This window comes from Mya arenaria, chromosome 3 (assembly GCF_026914265.1).
Source record: "Mya arenaria isolate MELC-2E11 chromosome 3, ASM2691426v1".
Lineage (NCBI taxonomy): Eukaryota > Metazoa > Mollusca > Bivalvia > Myida > Myidae > Mya > Mya arenaria.
In genome coordinates, this window is record NC_069124.1 from 21,954,367 (window position 1) to 21,976,282 (window position 21,916).

At 34.9% G+C, this 21,916-nt stretch overlaps 2 protein-coding genes and 1 long non-coding RNA gene across 3 annotated transcripts; all 3 read left to right on the forward strand.

The window, feature by feature from the left end:
- Positions 1–2,155: 2,155 nt before the first annotated feature.
- On the forward strand, positions 2,156–7,984 carry LOC128225827 (uncharacterized). Its single transcript, XM_052935724.1, has 5 exons — positions 2,156–2,231; positions 4,759–4,839; positions 5,615–5,833; positions 5,945–6,136; positions 7,824–7,984. The coding sequence occupies exons 2-5, from the start codon at positions 4,785–4,787 to the stop codon at positions 7,982–7,984; spliced, it is 627 nt and encodes a 208-aa protein (XP_052791684.1). The 5' UTR covers positions 2,156–2,231; positions 4,759–4,784.
- Positions 7,985–12,562: 4,578 nt separating this feature from the next.
- Positions 12,563–13,072, forward strand: LOC128229118 (uncharacterized). The gene is made up of 2 exons (XR_008260034.1): positions 12,563–12,687; positions 12,933–13,072. It is a non-coding gene; the product is annotated as an uncharacterized LOC128229118 (long non-coding RNA).
- A 4,122-nt stretch (positions 13,073–17,194) lies between these two features.
- On the forward strand, positions 17,195–17,930 carry LOC128225828 (uncharacterized). The gene has a single exon (XM_052935725.1). It carries the CDS (start codon positions 17,202–17,204, stop codon positions 17,928–17,930), a length of 729 nt encoding a protein of 242 aa, XP_052791685.1. The 5' UTR covers positions 17,195–17,201.
- The last annotated feature ends 3,986 nt before the right edge of the window (positions 17,931–21,916 follow it).

Here is a 21,916-nt window from a genome sequence, read left to right on the forward strand (position 1 = left end):
TATTAACAACATTTCCATATTGTATTATTTTAATAATATACTAGTCTTTAATTGTTATTTGTATTTTCAGTAATTCTTGATGCAAAAGGCATCGGTTAATTAGTGCCCTTTAATTTAGAGATGTCTATTTTAAGAAAAACAAACTTGGATCAGCTTTAGAACTTTCCCCTTAGTATGTGAACATAAGTATCGTGTCTTTTTTATTTTGGAACATGGGTTTCATGTTTTTGTATTTTCTCTATATTGCGTTTAGGAAGGCCAAATTAGTCACTTATATCAGACTCGTTAAAAAGATGTTTTACATACAAAATGTAAATTACTCAAGCACTAAGCAAGATCACAAAAATAAAACCTCAAAAGGCACCACTTATTTCAAGACAAGACAAGACAAGAACATTTTTCATCGTCTTACCAATATCTTCAAGCAAACGTCATAATAAGCACCTCTTTAATGCAATTTATGCAAGACAATGAATTCAACATTTAATTGTGTGAGGCAGTTATGTTTAATCTATGGCCTATAACAACAGTCATTGATCTAACGCTCTACTGATCAGTACAGTACACAGTAAAAAAGTATTTCAGGTGAAAAAATTAAATATTTTATTTTATACAGTGACGAACCAATCATTGTCTTTTATCACCCAAAATAGGCATGCAATTATTGAATAAACTAATAAAGTGTAGATTTCAAAGCATGTTCACTGCATAACTTAAATGTTTCGGAGAGGCATGTACCATCTAACGTCACTCAAGTTGTTTCAATAAAATATAGCAGTAGGGTCTGAAGTTTTTGGTTCTGGTATATTAAAGGTATCTCTCAAAGCAAATATACATTGAATGCATGATAAAGCTCTGGTTAGCGAATAATCGAAATAATAAACCAATCTCATTGTTTTATCCACACAATAATAATACTGGAAACCAAACTGCTCCTTAATTTGGGGTCAGGAGCAGATGATAGCAGTAAGGAATGCTGTAAGTGGTATATGGTATGAATTCTAGAAAATACTGAATTAATATATCGTGCCACCTGAAGTGTAGTATCATTGGTTATCAACAACCCAGTGATTGCTTTGTTTGTTTCTTCTGACCGTTTGTCGTCCCTGTTTCGATGTTCTGTTGAATCGCCGTGGTTGTTTGGATTCTTTGGAACGATGGACGAGTGTCATGTTAATGCTGGTCGAATGCATGCAAAACAATTTTAGGTCCCAGTCAAGTCCGATGCATTCTCAAATACCGGTTGTAAATGCAACACAAGCATCTATTGACAAACAAATTATTGATATTGATGAATTAGTCGCCTTTTGTGCCCTTTGTTTGTTTACTAATTGTTTACTGACAAATACAAGTCGTAGTATAATTATGTGTACATGTTAATACATTTAAAGTTGAAATAAATCACAAACTTCTCAAATTGAAAAAACCATGCCTTTAAAAAACGCAATATTCAACCAAACATTCTAAAACAAACCACCTGCATGTATCACAGTTGTCAATCATATACTATGGAGCTTGATGGGCATAACTGTATTGGACTGAACTGTTTTGATACCAGGATTAAAACTTGTTTAACTTCAAAGGTAATGTTTGTTGCTACTGATTTAAGAAATACATGGTCACAGAAGGTTTCAGTATCCATCCCTTCTCTTGCATCAACAAAATAATTTCCCAAAATATTTTATATAATAAAGTACACATGTAAAAGCTATTCTTCATGCGTTTGGGGAACAATGCTAATTTTATTATAAACTTGATATGTTCATATCTCATATAATGAAACAGTATTTAAGATGTATAAATCTTACAATTAATCAAATTATTTAAGAATTTTGATTTTTAAATCGCGTGAAATCTTTCTCGTTTATTTGATGTTATACTGACTAAATCACATAAACAATTATTTCACTTCATAAGTGCAGATCGCGTAGATTTAAGATTGATTAGATTGATCCAAGTATTTGTTCAACTAAACTTAAAAAATATATTGCACTGTCAAAAGATACCGAAAGAGCTGTAAACATTCAAGTACTGCGGATATGGATTAAATGTTAAATCAATGAAGTACAAGATTAAGACAGGTTTACCAACCCTATCGTGAGGATTTTCTTGTGTTTGTATGTGTATATAATTTATCAATCGACGAACATAAATAGTTTTAATGCTTCCTTGTGCATATTGTTAGGAATTTTATAGTGCAGGACAAGGATTTAAACTGATAACATAATAAGGTAAGGATATTGTTTTAGCATAATGCAATGTAATCTAGGTATATTGCATACTTATTGCAACGGAGTACTTATATTAAAGGATGTTGATGAACATTATATTATAAATTCCTAAAGTTAAAAAAAACATGTTTCTGCTTGAAAACCAACAACTGTACTTTCTAAATTATATGAACGTTTTATGATATGTAGTTTGTTTAATATTTCGAAAAATTATAATGGAGATAGCTGATGTTTGCCATTTAATTTTGGTGTGGGCTATGGGGATATTAGCTTCAGCATAGTTATCTGGTAATGTAGACTTAAATTACGAAGCAAGGTGGAAAAATAATAGCATACATACCTTTTTAAAAGAAATCAATACAGATCTTACGCCACCGAACTGGTTGAAATGTTAGCTTAAGGTAACTCTAGCTAAGACATCTAGCTGTTAAAGAGATATTGATTTTTTATATTGATAGAATAGTGCAAAACAAGATTTTGGCGGATTTATTAGCATAAGAGAAATGCTGAAATAGTTCTAAAGATGGTATAATATGCCAAGAAATGCCAGGAACTGCTCGATTTGTTAAAACATACGTCCGCTGCTCGAAATGCTTTGACAAAATAAGTGTGTAATATGTACAGGTTGTAAAACAAACATTAAAGTAGCATAAAAGTAAAATGAACGTAAAATAAAATAAAATGTCAAGTACCTTTGCTTATATTGACGAATTAAACATCATAAAAATAACAGGATGTATTCAGCCTCGTTTCATAAGATTGCACCCTGTTAGCGAAGTTTCGATAAAAAAAAAGCTTTAAGAAAATGTCTGGACCGGGCGTATTGGTTACTAGGCCGTTTTGCCCCGATCCTAAATCACGTCAAATCATCAGTCATTTAAAAGCTAATGGACATCATGAGTACATGGCTGCAAATCTCATTTTAAGAATGGCATTTAAGAAAACGTAGTATCCGAAAGGTACTTTATACGCAACATATCAGTGTGACTACGTGATGTAGAAATATAAACACGTTTACACAACACACATTGAAATTGAAACAAGCATGGAAGTGGAAAATATAATTTAACAACGTGACAAAACTATAAATGCTATATTTCAAACATTTGTCAAAAAGCAGTTCGCGTAGAGTATTGTTTCCGCAACTGGTTGGTACAACAAGCACAACAAAGTATAATAAACATAGCCAACTTTAGTTTGCATTCATTAAAATGTGTCTAATTTTTATGTAATTCCGGGCAAAAAACATACTCGACAGCGCCACGTCTACTCGACAGTGCCATCACTAGAGCAACAGCGCTACCACCTGAATAAATGTGTGCTTATTTCCTTTTTAACAAGTGCTTATTAGTTTTACTGGGTGTCGGTGTGAGTACTATATAAAAAGTTATATTGTTGACAATTGTAGAACGTAAGCAATGAAGTGACTTAAAATGCTAGCTGTCGCGTAATGCGACTAAAATGTTGAGTATAAATGGTTTAAGCAACAGAGTCTCTTTTAAAGTAAAAGGATTAATTCATTTTATTAAACTAACATTGATTTAACAAAACATCTATTCAATATAACATTTAATGATCACATTAGTACCGATGTTGATGCAGAACTAATGGGTAATAAACTACTAATAAGCGCACATCTAAATTGTCAACAGCATATGATTGTCTAATGGAATGTGACCATTCAGAACAATTGGTAAGAACGTAAAATGTCAAAGAAACGGACTTTTGACAGTTAATTGTAAACATTTGTATAAAGACTTGTTGTTTTTTGTACGGAATATGTCGTTTAGTAACTATAAAAGCTTTAATAAGCGTAGGTTAGTTAATGTGTGTGTCAAAAAATATACTATGGCGAATTGTGTTTATGACAGTATTGACCTATATTCAGAGTATTTATACTCAATCGTTTTGTGTTTAAGGGAGTCGGGAGTAGAGAGTCGGGTGAGTCCGGGGGAGTGCGAAAGTGTTGGACTCACATGTTATATAGCTAGAGTTAGGTTTTGGTAAAGACATAGAGAACGTTATATTTTATCTAAAGTTATATAATTATATTAAGAAGGAACATTTTAATAAAAAAAATAACGTTTGAACAATTATGGGTTTGATGAGTTGGAGTTAGAGTTCTGCTGGTTGGACACTTAGAGTTCTAGAAAGTTCTGGAGAGTTCCGTGGCAATACGTCACATAGCATACCTCAAAATATGCACAAGTCCGATTCGGGAGAAAGGCTTCTGGCACCACAGTTCGCACACTATTCAAACTATTCAAATCGTAGCCAAGTATTGGTGAAAGTGTTCTTACACGGCAGACATTCTCCGATTTTCGAAATATGTCCGTTAAATAAAATGATCATTTTTTTTTAAAATCATACTCACGCATGTTAAGGTAAACACAGGGCACAGCTGCACCACGGAAGTATCGACAGCTCATTATCTTGACACCACCGATAAGTGATAGAGCTGGCGCTAAGCAGCCGTGTTATAGAAATCGATGGGAACTTTTATATTGTGCCTTTGTTCTATATTCAGGGCGCACACATTTGACATCGGTAAGGATGAAGATTAAAATAATATTTTCGATTTGGTTTTGTGGCCAGGTCATTCTGTCAGGTAAGAGTATGTTCAATGTACGAGGCTTATGCATATGTTTATGTGTTCGATTAAAAAGAATAGTTGTGTTTTTTTTATCACTGGCCCGGAAAAAGCCATGTACCTACGTGAACAGTTTTTTATAAATGGTATTTGGTATTTTCAAGTTTTGGGGCTTAACATAAGTCGCTGTGATGTATAAAAGTAACTAAGAATCAGTTAAAACCAATGCTTATTCGTACAATAGATTCGTACGTGTGCGTCTGATCACAATTTCTTTTCAATTATGTCGTGTTGTGTTAGAACAAGAAATATTTAAACAGGGGATACGGTTTACTTCATTAGTCCTTCTTTCAAAAATGGTTTAAATTTCGGCTTGATTGAGTGCCTCTTTCAAACTTATAAGATGCTTGAAAGGGAAATCACAATTCCGTTTGCAAAATTCTTTTGGAAAAGGAATGAATGAATTTGTTGAAGACATTTTCCTAAAGTTCATTTTAAAATTTCCATACGCTAAAAATGAATTATAATCCAACTTGTACTTAATCTTTGTAAAGGATATTGAGAAATGAATGGTGTAAACAAATACTTATAATTTTAAACATTAATTATTTGTCTGAATTAAAACTAATGTTGCAATGTATAATGAACACTCCTTCAGCACTTAATAATGTGTGATAAAACACTTGTAAAACGATAGCAAATTATATTAAACACCGATGTAGTTATGAAATGCTGCTGTTTATCTCGTGATCTACATGGTCAAAAATACATTATCCCTCTGTTTTCATTGAAGATCGTGATCTTCTAAACCAGCCAGGAATAACTCCTAACATCACAAGCTCACGATATTTTGCTGATTGGTCCGCAGACAAAATTCTCTCCGACGTCAGCCAAGAGGCTGACTTATGCCAGTGCTGTGCAGCAATTATAACAACGGGATATATATCCATAGACTTAATGCACAAATACGAAGTCAGCCGAGTTGTTGCACTTGGGCGTCGTGACAATGGCGGTAAGTATCTATGTAACAAATATTATCTTTCTAATAGCATGTATTGATCCAGTTTATTTATTTCAAAGATTTTGATACGCACATCTTCATCATACTCTTAATTTGTTTTAGGTGCTCAATTTGAAAACATTACATTGACAGTCAATGACGCAGAAACTGTGACGTTGACTTTTAAAAACGATACTTTTCTTGTGTCAGAATTTTTACCATACCGTCTCATACGAACAGTAACAATATCTGGTAGAAACACAAGGGCTGATGCTATGACCATATGTAACGTGAAGGTGTTTGGGCTCCCATATTGTAAGTATATTTGTACATAAACTGATGATTTTCAAAACATGTTATGGATATACTTCATAACGATGTATTTCAAATACCGTATTATATATGGGAACCGTTCAACAAGAATGTTGCTTTTCTATTTGGGTCATATTCATTCAAACGCATAACATCAATTATGCGATTGATTTAATATGTATTTTCCGATGAATATTTCAAAAAATATTGTGTAAAGGCTAAGAGCAGTAACACTGTTTAAAACTTAAAACAGTACAACTGTGGTGCATTATTTAGAGTGATTGTCTAAAAAAAAACAAATTCATTTTTCACTTTTCACACATGCTCAACTTTTGTAATAATTGACTGCAACGTTGCAAAGCCTATGCATTTGTTCTCTCTGCAAAACCTGGATATAAAAGCTTTTTAACGTTGTTGGCACCCTTATCCCAAAAATTTACCAAAATATTCCCAGAACGCCCGCCAGGGTTTCCTCGCTGAAGAGACAAAATGTACATTTTACTGTGCTATAGGCAACCACTTAATATCGGCAATTTACACGAAACATATGTATGAGCTTTCTCTGCTAATGTTTCGCATGTTTTAAAGATAAAAATGCAAACGTTTATTACATTCCGGGTGCGCATAGGATATAAATAAGTGCAAAAATGCATCGTTTTAAGACTAGACAACTGCGAGTACTCAAATGATATATTGTAATTCAGCAACGAATTATATCTAAACGGATATGTATACAAGAGTTATTGGATAGCAGTGCAACGTTTCACTTTGCTAGATTGAAGCCAATGTAGGGTTATGTGTTATCACTCGTGGAAACATCATAACACTTGACGTTCAGATTCACTGTAAGACTGTTCACATTAAACAATGAGTGGTTCAGAACAGCATCACACAGAAATTTTGAACTGCCAGAATATATCTGACAATACGTACTTAAAAATAAAACCGTCTCCAAAAGTGTTATTCTAAAAAATAAAAGTACAGTTATATTATTTATAATTAGCAATTTACCAAATACGTATATAAAAGGTTAAAATGTTTTATATTCATAACTGAAATCAGTTTGAGTTGAACTAAAGGTCAATGAGCTACAATTTTGAAATTATCAAATGGAATTTTGAAATTTATAAGTACAAAAGTTAGAAAAATACTGCTTTCAATATAAAAGTTACAAATACATATGTTGTCTTCAGCAGCAGAAATCGTACTCGCTATATTGTGTCTTGAGACAAACCAGTACCTACATGCAATAGAAGTATTTTTATGTTAACGGTGTTCTACGTTAAAGCCATAATTGAAAATTGCAACACTGTAAGAACTTTTGTCAATATTCAGAATGTGAACGTTTACTATTAAACTGAAAATGAACTTACATTTTTTGTTAAAAGGTTGTCACTGTTCTGTAGTAATTTAATAAAAATCGTCCAAATGGCCAAATAAACCAAATATCTATTTCATTATACGTGGTTACAGACAAATACACTGACCTAAGCCGAAAATTGACAAAGCCTCAGGTTGAACGTATCCAACGATTATAGTGTCAAGCACTAATGTTTGTATTGATATTTAACGTAATAACAATTAAGTCGTTTCATTATATTTCAAATATATGTTATCAATAACTAAAAAACGTATTACTAGCATACCACTCTTCCAAAGGTATAAGCTTTCACACGTTGTTACATATAAGCATGTGTCCCGGGGAATAACGAAGATGGATGTCCCTACCAGTGTGGTCAATGTCGGGATGGGAATACAACATGCAACAACGATGACGGACACTGTCCAAAAGGTTGTGCGGCTGGATACAAAGGATACTTGTGCAATACTGGTGAGTTTACACTTACGTAACATCTCGACTGAAATCAGTTGTCATTCGTAAAATGTTATTTTCTCACCACTGAAACCATTATCGTTTCAATCAAGCAACATTCAAATAATAAAAAAAGTATCTCTTTTGTGTGACCCTTGAGAGTAAGGAAGAACGTACGTTGTGGTACGTGAATTGGTGGAGGAACAAAGTACAACAGGGACATTGTACATTGTTTTAAAGTATGTGCACCCGGAGAGTACGGACCAGACTGTAAAGACTATTGTGGTCAATGCAGTAACGGGAACACGACGTGCAATACGGACAACGGCCATTGTCAACACGGGTGTACTGCTGGATTCAAAGGAGACTTCTGTAAAACTCGTACGTTCAACCTTGTCATATTCGTTAGTTATGGTACGATAACGGATTTGTTGCTTTATTCATAAAAAGCTTTCGCCTGGTATTTGTTATTTACTCATACTATTCAAACAAGCATTGATATCCATGTTGGCAACATTATCACACTATGAGTTTTCTTATTTGACAGTCGATCGCAACGAATACTTTATCTGTTTTTACAATAGACCACACTCTAAACAGAGCGTGGAAATTAAGCAAACGCAATAAATATATCGTTAAAAACATAGCGAAAATACTTATTTTGCATTTCATCATCGGCATGATTCAAACATAACCGTTGTATATTTTACCTCTTGAACATTGTAAAGCTACCTTATATAACAAATATATTTTAACAAAAGCAATGCAAAGTCATGTTATTATCCCCCGCCTATGAAATAGGGAGGGGGATATTGAAATGGCGTTGTCCGTCCGTCCTTCCTTCCGTCCGTCACCTGCGTTTTCTCAGTAGCTAGCTGGTAGAATTTCATGAAACTTAAAATAAATATGAACTACTATACTGGAATGATGCCCGTTCAAAAAAAATCGATTGGTCAATTGTCCTTGGAGTTATTGCCCTTGATTTTTTGAAAAATACACATTCACAGCCATTTCTCAGTCACTAGCTGGCAGAATTTCATGAAACTTAAAATAAATATGAATTACTATACTGGGATGATGCCTGTTTATTTATTTTTTGATTAGTCAATTGTACTTGGAGTTATTGCCCTTGATTTTTTGAAAAAACTCTCATTTACAGCCATTTCTCAGTAACTAGTTGGTAGAAATTCTTAAAACTTGAAATAAATATGAACCAACATACTGCGATGATGTCTGTTTATTTATATTTTGGAATGTGTAATTTCTATATGAGTTATTTGCCCTTGATTTATTAAAAGATCCATGTTTGCAACTGGGCAAAACATGTGCCGTTGTGAAGTCAGCTGAATGAATATGCTATCAAATCATTTACATTTATTACAACACTGTCTGATATATAATTATCCATGCATTTTAGCGCCACTTTAAGAAGAGTAAAGATATCTATTGTATTTGTGTCACTGTTGGTTTAAGTAGCAAAACCTAGTATTCACATGTTTCCTGTGTTATTTAAGTAATAATAAATGACATCCCCTTAGTTTTGTAATATCGATTTTTAACCCATTCACCGCATACCTATGTTGTTGAAAATAGTGCAGTTCCAGATAAGACGCCGCTTTTAAAGGTGGCGTCTTATCTTATACTGTACTATTTTGCAATGATTGATGTTTCCGAGAAAGCAGTTTCGGAAAAGACAGTTTTATTTAATCATCCCTCTGATTTATTTCGTTAAAAAAAAAATATCATAAAGTAGTCTCGGTCGATATTTTATAATTTGGCTCGGAAAGGGATAAACCAATGTGCTTATCTTATTCTTTCTGAGATTTTTTTAACCTTCAAGCACAAACAAGCCATCAAGCACAAACAAGCCATCGTTGGCGGGGGATATCTTTTCACCGAGAATGCTTGTTTATTTTGTTAAGTTCCATCGAATGTTTATACAATGTTACTAAATTATTATGCAAGTTTAGTCCATCGCAGACATTAATCTTTAATGCTTTAAAATTTATATTCTGATTTTGATTACAGTAAAAATCAGTATTAAGCTAATTTTGGCGGGAATAGTACGGCTAATGGTGACAGGAAATGTGATGAACACCATGTAAATATACATTGACCTCGGTGTGGAGTGGATTACAAAAAAAAGAGTACTTGTGTTAAATGGAAATAAAGGGTCTACAACACGCCATCTAGATCCATGGCGTAGTTTAGGTTTTTTTTCGACACTTCTTTGTTATTTTACAATTTACATCTCAATATTGAATTTAGTATTTCTATTTATTTCACGTGTATTGTATACGTCTTTCGCTGCATGTTAAGTACATCTCACGTTTTATTTATTGTCTATAACGTTGCAGGTGAATATCAAAATATAGATTGTAAGTGTCCAAATTAATTGTTTTTACCTATAACATATTAAACACAAAGATTCCATTTCAATCAAGAACACATTTCTAAGTTTACCTGCTGACGTTAAACAAATATGTTTGTTTTATCTTAATTTATGTTGTTTGTATTCTATTATATCCATTAAAAGGTAAAATATATATTGCCACTGGGTGATCATTAACGACAAAGAAAGCGTGCACGTTTCTTAAATAAATTCAACTCATAAATTACAAAAATCTGAAGGTCGTGATGAAAATACCATAACATAATGCAGCTATAAGCTACCTCATACAATCTTATGAGAAATGGAGTCATACAAAATAATTGTTTAATCTGGCTCAGAGGTTGGATTTTATAGGTAGTGTTTATTTGTGATAAAACGCTCACTCTGAAATATTGAATGCTGAAACAGTTCTGGATTCTCATTATCAAAACACTGCATATGATTATTGAATTTAAATGGATTACAAAACGATTTAATAGTTCGTTTCATGCAAATCCAATTAAGGTAAATGATATTTTCGCGGCTCAACAACTTAGAATCCTGCAATGTTGATTTTGACTAATTGGCTTGTTTGAAATTAGACATGATGTTGATATCCACCAGCACTTTAATAAAGGGCCGATAAAATGTCCATAGATTGACTTTTTCTGGTTTACTAGTTTGCACATTAAAATTAATATGTCATTGGTTAAGTGTTATTATCGGATTCATTCAACTTTTACCAGACCACAGATATAACAGGCTGCAGATGATAACGACTAACTCCCCGGTCTTAATTGCTTCCACTGGCGAATATCGCATCATCAATTGACATAATAATGATTTCATTAGTAACAATTTCACATTGTTATATTACTAATATTATCAACTACAATACACGAACACAGAACTGTTTAAGAAGTAATGTATTTACCCAAATATTTGTTTTACTGAAATGTATTGCATTGAAGAGTTAAACACTTGAGCTTTAAACATTGGAGTACAGAATGTATTGATTCAGTGAAGATAACATGGTAGTGACAGTTTCGGTCCTATATATCATGGTATTATTTCATGCATATACGACTTTCATATATCTGAGAGCGTTTTAAATCATAAAACCAGATCCAAAGCTTCCTTGTTCAATATTACTTGATCGTTGTTAACTTTAAGGTACAATTGAAATTCTAAAATTGAAAGACAAATAGGAATTGTGATATTGTTTTATAGTATGTGCACACGGAGAGTACGGACCAGACTGTAAAAGCCATTGTGGTCAATGCAGTAGCGGAAACACGACGTGTAATAAGGACAACGGCCATTGTCCGCGCGGGTGTACTGCAGGATACAAAGGAGACTACTGTAAAACTCGTACGTTTACCCTTGTCATATTCGTTAATTATAGGACGGTTACGGACTTGTAAGCTTTGTTCAAGAAAAGGTTTCGACTTGGTTTTTGTTCCATGCTCATACCATTCAACCAATCATTGATTTCCACTTTGGCAACATTTTCACACTATGAGTTTTCTTACTTGGCAGTCGACCGCGACGAATACTTTATCTGTTTCTACAATAGACCACACTAAAACAGAGCGTGGAAATTGAGCAAACGCGATATATCTTTCGTTAAAAACGCAGCAGAAATACTTATTTTGTATTCGATCATCTGCATGGTTCAAACATATCCGTTATTATTTGTTTTACCTCTTGGAAATAGTATAACTACCTAATAAAATAAATATATTTTAACAAAAGCAACGCAAAGTCAAGTTATTGATTTTGTTAAGTTCCATCGAATGTTTATACGATGATACTAAATTTTGATGCAAGTTTAGTCCATAGCAGACATTTATCTTTAATGCTTTATAATTTACATTCTGATTTTGATTATAATAAAAAAATAAGTATTGAGCTACTTTCGGCGGAAAATTATTTATTTATTGTCTATAACGTTGCATATGAATATCAAAATATAGATTGTTAGTGTCCATGTTTCTTGATTTCAACCATTACATATTAAACAAAAATATTTCATTTCAATCATAAATAATCCTATAATAATTGTACCTGCTGACGTGAAACCAATGTGTTTGTCTTATCTTAAATTATGTTGTTTGTATTCTATTATATCTATTAAAGGTAAGCATATGACTGCCACTGGGTGATCATTGACGACAAAGAAAGCGTACACGTTTCTAATAACAACATATAAATTGTACAAACTTACAGAATGCGACAGAAATCGCTTTGGGCTTGACTGCAACAGAACATGCCATTGTGATAAATGTGATAACGAGAATGGATCGTGTGGAATATATCCTTGTTTTAGTGGGTGGTTCGGCGAATCCTGCTCAGAACAATTTCAAAAAAGTACGAGTATATGCATACAAACACATCAAAGAAATGTATCAGTGCTAAAAGAAATGTTCTAATTTTACTTTGTTTGACAACAGTCCTCTGAAGGAGTTTCTTGTTTGTAAGTTTACCATGGGAGACACTACTGTAAACGGGCCGGGATGAAACAACACCTTTAAAAAAGTAATACTTAAAAGACTTATGCACGATATTTACGATTTGTTACTTTTTAAAACTCATGTCTTAACATACTTTTTCAGGTCAGAACCAAACAAAAGATAAGTCGAATCAAAACGGAAATACCACAGCTGTTGTTGTTGCTGTTGTCTCGTCAACTTTGCTGTTTGTTTCAATTGTAGTGAATTTGATCCAGTGTTGGAGAAAGAAGTCAACACAGAGGTATCATATTATGTTTCATAGAGCTAACACTTCACATTTTTGAATTGCATCTACCGAAACCAATTATGCAATCAAATGACAATCGTGCGTCGTCTCAATTGCATATAATGATGAGGTTGTTTGATATGCAACGTGAATGCTAATTTCCTGCTTACAGTGTGAAAATTTATATGAGCTGGGTCATTAACTCTTTCTTTTGAACTTGAAAGATTTTTAAAACATACACTACGATCTCTCAACACATACGATGATCGGTAGTCATTGTATTGGTTATAATGTCACATGGTTGTCATAACATAGCTAGTGACTAGATTTGGGTACTCATGATACTAGTTGCACCCAATGCTATACTGATAAATCAGTGACTGATGTCCGTCTCACAGCGCGTTGGTCGTCATCAACACTTACTCATGTGTGTCTTCTTCCCCCAAGACTTACTAATACTATATTGAACGACAACAATATTTGCCTCAAACTACCGCGGCAATTCTCCTTCTCTAAATATGTTAACTGTCTGTCTTAAATTAATGCCCATATTTTATAATATAATTAAAGTCTCAATAATATATTTTCTTCAAATAGCGTCGTCTAAATAGAATACCGATGGTGCTAGGCGGGCAATGTTGTTGCATTTTCCCGCACTATTCCGAACAATACATTTGATTCTGTGTTCTATGTACAGGAAAGAAATTGGGAAGACTGACACCAATTACTATACAACGCCAGAACAATCTGTTCCATCTCATTACGATAGTATTGACGTAACAGAAAGTAAGACAGTTATTTATTTCATTTATGAACATGAATGCATATATTATTCAAATTATACGTGTTATGTCAAGTTTATATAGTAACTTTGGAAGTATTGGTACATGTATGAATATTCATAACATTATGGTTACGTTGTACCAATGCATTAGCGTATACTTTTTAGTTCGCATTTAAATCCCGCTTTTAAGATATGTTTATATGTGTCTTTTCTTTTTTATGCCCCCCTTCGAAGAAGAGGGGTATATTGCTTTGCACAGGCATGTCGGTATGTCGGTCGGTCGGTCGGTCGGTCGGTCGGTCGGTCCGTCGGTAGACCAAAGCTTGTCCGAGTGATAACTCAACAATTCCTGGACGTATGGTCATCAAACTTCACATGAAGGTTGGGCCTGACCAGTACACGACCCCTATTGATTTTGGGGGTCATCGGGTCAAAGGTCAAGGTCACAGTGACCTTTAATGGTAAAATAATTTTAAAGCTTGTCCGAGTAATAACTCAACAATGCCTGCACCCATGGCCCTCAAACTTGACATGTAGGTTGGGCCTGACCAGTAGATGACCCATATTGTTTTGGGGGGTCATCAGGCCAAAGGTCAAGGTCACAGTGACCTTGAATGGTAAAAGGTTGTCCGAGTGATAACGTGACAATGCCTGCACCCATGGCCCTCAAACTTGACTTGGAGGTTGGGCCTGACCAGTAGCTGACCCCTATTGTTTTTTGGGCTCAATGGGTCAAAGGTCAAGGTCACAGTGACCTTGAATGGTTAAAGGTTGTTCGAGTGATAACTCAACAATGCCTGCACCCATGGCCCTCAAACTTGACTTGGAGTTGGGCCTGACCAGTAGATGTCTATTGTCTATTGTTTTTGAGGGTCAATGGGCCAAAGGTCAAGGTCACAGTGACCTTGAATGGTAAAAGGTTGTCCAATTGATAACTCAACAATGCCTGCATCCATGGCCCTCAAACTTGACTTGGAGAATTGGCCTGACCAGGAGATGACCCCTATGGTTTTTGGGGGTCATCTGGCCAAAGGTCAAGGTCACAGTGATCTGGAATGGTAAAAGGTTGTCCGAGTGATAACTTGACAATGGCTGCACCCATGGCCCTCAAACTTGATTTGGAGGTTGAGCCTGGCCAGAAGATTGTCCCTATTAATTTTAGGGGTCATTGGGCCAAAGGTCAAGGTCACAGTGACCTTGAATGATAAAAGGTTGTCCAAGTGATAACTCAACAATGCCTGCACCCATGGCCCTCAAACTTGACATGGAGGTTGGGCCTGACCAGTAGATGACCCCTATTGATTTTAGGGGTCAAAGGTCAAGGTCACAGTGACATTGAAAGCAAACTCGACAATTCTTGGACCTATGGTCATCAAACTTGAGATGAAGGTTGGGCCTGCCCAGTAAATGACCCCTATCGACTTTGGGGGTCATCAGGCCAAGGTCAATGTCACAGCAACCTTTAACGCAAAAAAGTTAACAAATCTTCCCCCACTGATATCTCAACAATGCCTGAACCTATGATCATTAAACTTGACATGGATGTTAAGCCTGACCAGTAGATCACCCTTATTGATTTTAGGATTCATACAGCCAAAGGTCAAGGTCACAGTGATATTGAATGGTAAAAGGTTGTCCGAGTGATAACTCAACAATGCCTGAACCCATGGCCTTCAAACTTGACTTGGAGTTGCATCTGACTTGTAGATGACCCCTTATGATTTAAGGAGTCATCGGATCAAAGGTCAAGGTGACAGTGACCTTGAAGGAAAAAAAACTTGTCTTGTGATAACTTGACAATGCCTGCACCCATGGCCCTCAAACTTGACATTTAGGTTTCTGGTGACCAGCTGATGACTCTGGATTTTGAGTTCATAGAGTCAAAGGTCATGACGGTCATAACACACTTTATCCTCACACTTTAATGGTCATAATCTTAAAACAGCAACAAATCAGCTGTCATTTCGGTCCATGCATATTTCATTTAATTGTCCATATAATCCTGACAACATGGCGCTCAGGGGGGGGGGGGCATAATGTTTGACAAACATCTCTTGTTCTGTTTTTTATTGCAGTGGATTTAACGCCAAGTAACAGGCGGTAGAGTGCATGGCGAGTTAGAGTTACCTCACTGCCTTCAACATATTTTATAATTTGTGTTATTCCGCGATAGTTACTACTATTAGGTTATATTTCATGTGTTTTGAAAAAATCATAAATACTTGTTTAAGCCTGTAAATACTAGTAATTGATGAACAATGATGTTGTTAAACTATTACGGACTAATAATAATGAAAGAAATCGTAACAGCACTTATATGAAATATTAAAACAGTGGCGTGACATAACAATGCTGAATAATAATTATGATTTAATGATACGGAACAGATGCAAAAGAGGAGAGGTTGAACCATTTTTATTTGCTTGCTAGACACATTTGAGGTGTGTTTAACGTATATGTATGCAAAAAAGATTATGCTGTATAAACTTTTAAAATATATTACAAATGGTTAGCGTTCTTTAAGCTAAGTCGGCATACCCATGATGAATTTTCGAAATATGATTAGGGAAATTGCATTAAACAGGCATTTTTCCATGTAAGTTTCAATGTTGGGATAAAAACCAAAATGAGTGTGAATGTATTCGCTTGTGTTATAAGATGTTATATAATTCAATGACGTTGTGTGTCTCTCATTGTGATTTGCTTTGATCAATGAGCCAGCGGTTTTCCTTGTATTGTTCCGATCTCAAGTGGGAGGGGGGTTGTTGTGACCCTTATCCTGAGTTAATCGTTAAAATATATAAAAGGATAATAATTAAAACAGGGACAAGCCAAGTAGTCGAACATTTAAAACTAACCTCTGTTTAGGGGCACAATGCAAGGGTCCAAACGTAAATGAACTATAGATACAGATCAAAATCACTTACACAAAATAATGCAAACACCAAAAACACACATACAAAATTACAAATACCACAAACAAGCCATACCATCAGCAAATTTTCTGTACCGTTAAATGATGGTATTATCGCCTTGGAACGGTCAATGAAACAAGACTTCACGGGAACTCGAGTTTACTGGGGTGTAAGACATTTAAAGAGAGATAAAAATATATCTTCCCGTCAAATCGAAGGTCTTTTTACCTAATTCATATCAAAAGTATATACAAACAATGTAATTTTTGTCGTTTAAGTTTACGAATTAGACAAAAAATTATTTCCCTTGTTTGTATGCCTCTGATAGGTGTCGCTAGTTTTGTACAGGAAAAGCACGAGGATTTCGTGCATTTGTAGCGTGTTATCTCCATTCAGCCTTTGGGTACAGCCGTATACAGACGTTATTTTTTTTTTGCTTATCGATAATGGAGCAAAACGGTGGTGAAACTCCAACACGTGGTACAAACGATAGTTCACACGAAATTTTGATAGAGTTGCGAGGACTTAAAAGGGACCTTTCGTCATTAAAAGACGAGGTACGTGAAAATTCCGTCTCAGCAAGTGATTTAAAAAAGTTGAAAACCGAAAAAGACATTAATTGGAGGTTTGAAGGAAACCGTTTGCAGTACGAATTTAACTCGGCAATTGACGATAACTTGAAGCAGTTGGATTGGTCTGTTAAAAATAATAAACTCGAATATGCTTCGGAACTGCTTTCTGAGGTACGTGAGAAGCTTCGTGTCCGGAACAAACACATTCGCATCGCCGACGGAAGTGAGGGCGGTTGGACGACCGTGCGTGAATACGAGTCGCACCCTCTCGCAAGTGACACGGAAGATGAATCCCGTCTCACTAAAGCTGAATCTCGAGCCATCAAAAAGAGGAAGAACAAGTCCATCAAGAAGAAGAAATCCAAACCTGCTGTTGCTTATGGTTATTCTGATAGCACTGGGTCTAGTATAGTGCTTGGTTCACAGGTCACCGGAACCGGGCATCCGTTTCTTCTACAGTCTACACAGCAGTACGGGGGGAAGCCTTATTCCTTTCGAGGCTCCTACGGACCCTGTTTCGCTTGCGGAGAAGCCAACCACATCAGACGAAATTGTCCATACACCAATAGGAGCAGCCAACCTGAACTACCCGCTAGAAAGTGAGACGTCCCATATAACAGGAAATCCTGACAGTGAGATTCAAGATGAGTATTCTAATTCAAGAACTTTTACTTATGATCGGGACCGTTTCACGGATGACTTTTTTGTTTACGAGCAAGGTCAAAAAGAAATCATAGTTAGAAAAAGGTTAAAAGAGCATTTTAAATTCTGGGAGAGTATAGGAGCAAGCCAGTTTATTCTAGACACTATATTGTTTGGGTACAAAATTCCCTTTTATTCTTTACCCATAAAATCAATAATGAGAAATAATGCGTCGGCATTGAAAGAGAGTGCGTTTGTTGCCCAAGCAATTAATGATTTATTGGATAGGAATTTGATTGAAAAATGCTTGCATGTACCTACTGTTGTAAACCCTCTTTCTGTATCCGTTCAAAATAACGGTAAAAAACGTTTAATTCTGGATTTAAGAATGGTGAACAGACATGTATGGAAACAATCTATCAAATATGAAGATCTCAGGCTTGCTTTGATGTACTTAGAAAAGGGTAGCTGGATGATTAAATTTGATATACATTCTGCATAGCACTTTTTAGATATTTATTCTGAGCATACAGAATATTTAGGATTTTCATTCACCGATAAAAATGGTGATACCTCATATTACAAATTTTTAGTTTTACCATTTGGATTAGGTGTGGCACCCTATTTATATACAAAATTTACTCGTCCCCTAATAGCAAAATGGCGGGGCGAGGGAAAAAAGGTGATTATGTTCTTAGATGACGGTTTTGGAACTTCAGGTACTTTGGGTAGTACTTGACAGTTAGATTTTGATATAAAACAAGATCTGCTGGACTCCGGCCTTGTGCCCAAATTTGATAAGTCGATCTGGGAACCAGTGCAGATACTTGAATGGTTAGGTGCAATTTTCAACATGATTGAATATACAATCTGTATTCCGCAGCGCAGAAAAGATAAAGCCTTGGTCACACTAAATGAGATTAATCATCGGTCACGTGTCCCTGTTCGGACTGTTGCTAGTTTTATTGGCCAGATAATTTCCATGAGCATAGTTATTGGTCCGGTGTCTCAAATTATGACCAGGTATTTAAGCATGGATGTTTTGCAAGCTCGAACCTGGAATTCATACATCAAATTATCGCTGGATAGCATTTTACAGTTAGAGTTTTGGGAGAACATCATTAAGTTTTTGAATACTAAAAGTCTTGATCATTCGGGTGTATGTTCGAAAATTGTATATAGTGATGCGTCAGGAACAGGTTATGCCGGTTTTGAAGTTGGCACAGTAAATGGGGTATCCCATGGTACATGGTCTGTAGAGGAAAGTGTTCGATCCTCGACATGGAGAGAATTGTGTGCTGTTTACAGGATGCTTAGATCAAGGGCACATAATCTCAGTAATCAGAGAATTAAATGGTTCACTGATAATACTAGCGTCTGCAGTATAGTTCAGAAGGGGTCCATGAAAGAAGATTTGCAAGATTTGGCAATGAAGATTTTTAACATCACTTTAAGGCATTCTATTCACTTAGAATTAGAATGGATTCCCCGTAATGAGAATGAAAGGGCTGATTATTTGTCAAGGGTTATCGAGAAAGATGATTGGGGTATCAGTTTTACCATTTTATCTATGATTCAGGCTAGGTGGGGAATGTTAGAAGTAGATTTTTTCGCCTCGGAACACAATGCTAAGTTGCCAGTCTTTTATTCTAGATTTTGGTGTTATAAATCATCAGGTGTTGATGCATTTACTTATGACTGGGGCTCGGTTTTTGGCTTATTTGTTCCACCTGTCATAATTGTTGCCAGGGTGCTTACAAAAATGCGCGGTTGCAAAGCAAGTGGTGTTCTGTGTGTCCCTGAGTGGAAATGTGCAAGTTACTGGCCTTTGATATGCGATAAGTCCGGGATTTTCAGGTCAATTGTCCAGGATTGGATGTTCTTGCCCACTGATAAGACATATTATACTCCTTGTAGAAACGGAGTAGGTATTTTCGGGAATGAAAACCTAAAGTTCAATATGTTGGCCCTGAGAATTAAATTCACGTGATCAGTTACCAGTTTTTAACGTGAATTGTAAGGCTGCGTTTGCTTTTATAGATGCAATACAGTTACTTTTTCAAGTTTAGTGAACTTTTCTGAAAGACGTATGTCGAAATTTTTGCAATGAGCTGGTATCGGCACATTGGTTTACTATAATAATAATAATAATAATATCTTTATTTTAAGAAGGTGACATATTAAGATCATGTACAAAACTACAGAATCTTATTTTCGATATGGCCCTCTGAAACAGAATGAAAATATGGCAAATAATCATAAGACAAACATGAAGACGATGCTAACAACGATGACGATGATGATGATGATGATTATAAGTATGCTGTTGATGCTGACGATAATGATGCATATGATGACATGATGATGATGTTGAATCAATATTAGACAGATACTCTCAGTTAAATATAATTATGAATAAAACATCACAATTTGTATAATCACAAGTTTCCTATGAGGTACTGTTTGACCTTTATTTTATACGTATTAAAGTTTTTTGATTCTCGTATTTCCAAAGGTATATTATTCCAAACAATTCTGCTGTAATATGTAAACGATGCTTTCATATAATTAGTACGAGGTCTAGTTTGTAAAACAATATCTTTGTGTGCCATTGATCTTAGCATATATACATTATTGTCTGAAACTGTTACTAATTCTGACATATATGATGGAGCCATGCTATTCAACGTCTTGTAAACTAATACTGCTGCGTGGTATTTACATCTATCCGAGAAGTTTAGCCATTTTAGTTCTTTAAATAGATTTGTTGATGAATCTCGTTTAGATTTACCAAGTATGATTTTTGCAATTCGTTTTTGTAAGTTATTTATTTTATTCACATATGAATTGGTTCCCTTGCCCCAGACCAAGCAGCCGTAATCAAAATTTGGCAGAATATATGCATTGTAAAACATTCGTTTTGTATCAGGTGTGAGGAAATATATTATATTTTTTAGAAGTGCAATTTTCTTATTCAGATTTTTACAAACATAATCGATTTGCACATGCCAGTTTAGTGTATTATCTATATACAACCCTAATAACTTTTGCACAACAACATTAACTATTTGAACATCATTAATACAAAGTTCAAGATTCCCAGTGTTTTTTAATTTATTTGCAGACCCTATTAACATGCATTTAGTCTTGGAAGGATGCAATGACATATTATTTAGTTGACACCACTTATTAACATAATTTAAATGATGTTGTAATTTATTTTGAATATCCGTCAACTGATATCCAGATTCATAAAGTGTTGAGTCATCTGCATATAGATCTATATTTAATGTTGGATGCATAACTGCAATATCATTTATGTATAAAATAAAAAGCAAGGGTCCTAGTATGGAACCCTGGGGTACCCCAGATGTAACAGTGAGTTTTTGCGATTTAATTTTGCCAATCTTTACAATTTGGTTTCTATTTTCAAGATATGATTTAAACAAATTCAATGCTATTTCAGAAAAATGATACAGTTTCAATTTATAAAGAAGAATTTCATGATCAACTAAATCGAAAGCTTTTCTCAAATCCAAAAATATCGCACCAACTAGTTTACCACTGTCAACATCTTTAAGCCAAGTATCTATAAGTCTTATTAGAGCAGTGTTACATGAATGGTGTTTTCTAAATCCAGATTGTGTTTTGTGTATGACATCGGTTTTCTCAAAGTACAACTGTACCTGTGTCGCTATATGTCTTTCAAAGATTTTTGATATAGTTGGGAGTATTGAAATGGGGCGGTAATTATTGGGGTCCTCTTTGTTGCCCGACTTGAAAATTGGTATTACTCGTGCTTCTTTCAGTTTATCAGGGAAAACTCCATGCGCTATACTACTGTTGATAATTGATGCTATACAAGGTGTAATAGTATCACCACATTGCTTCAAAATTTTGGGGCCTACTCCATCTATGCCTGTGGCCTTTCCAACATTTAATTTATC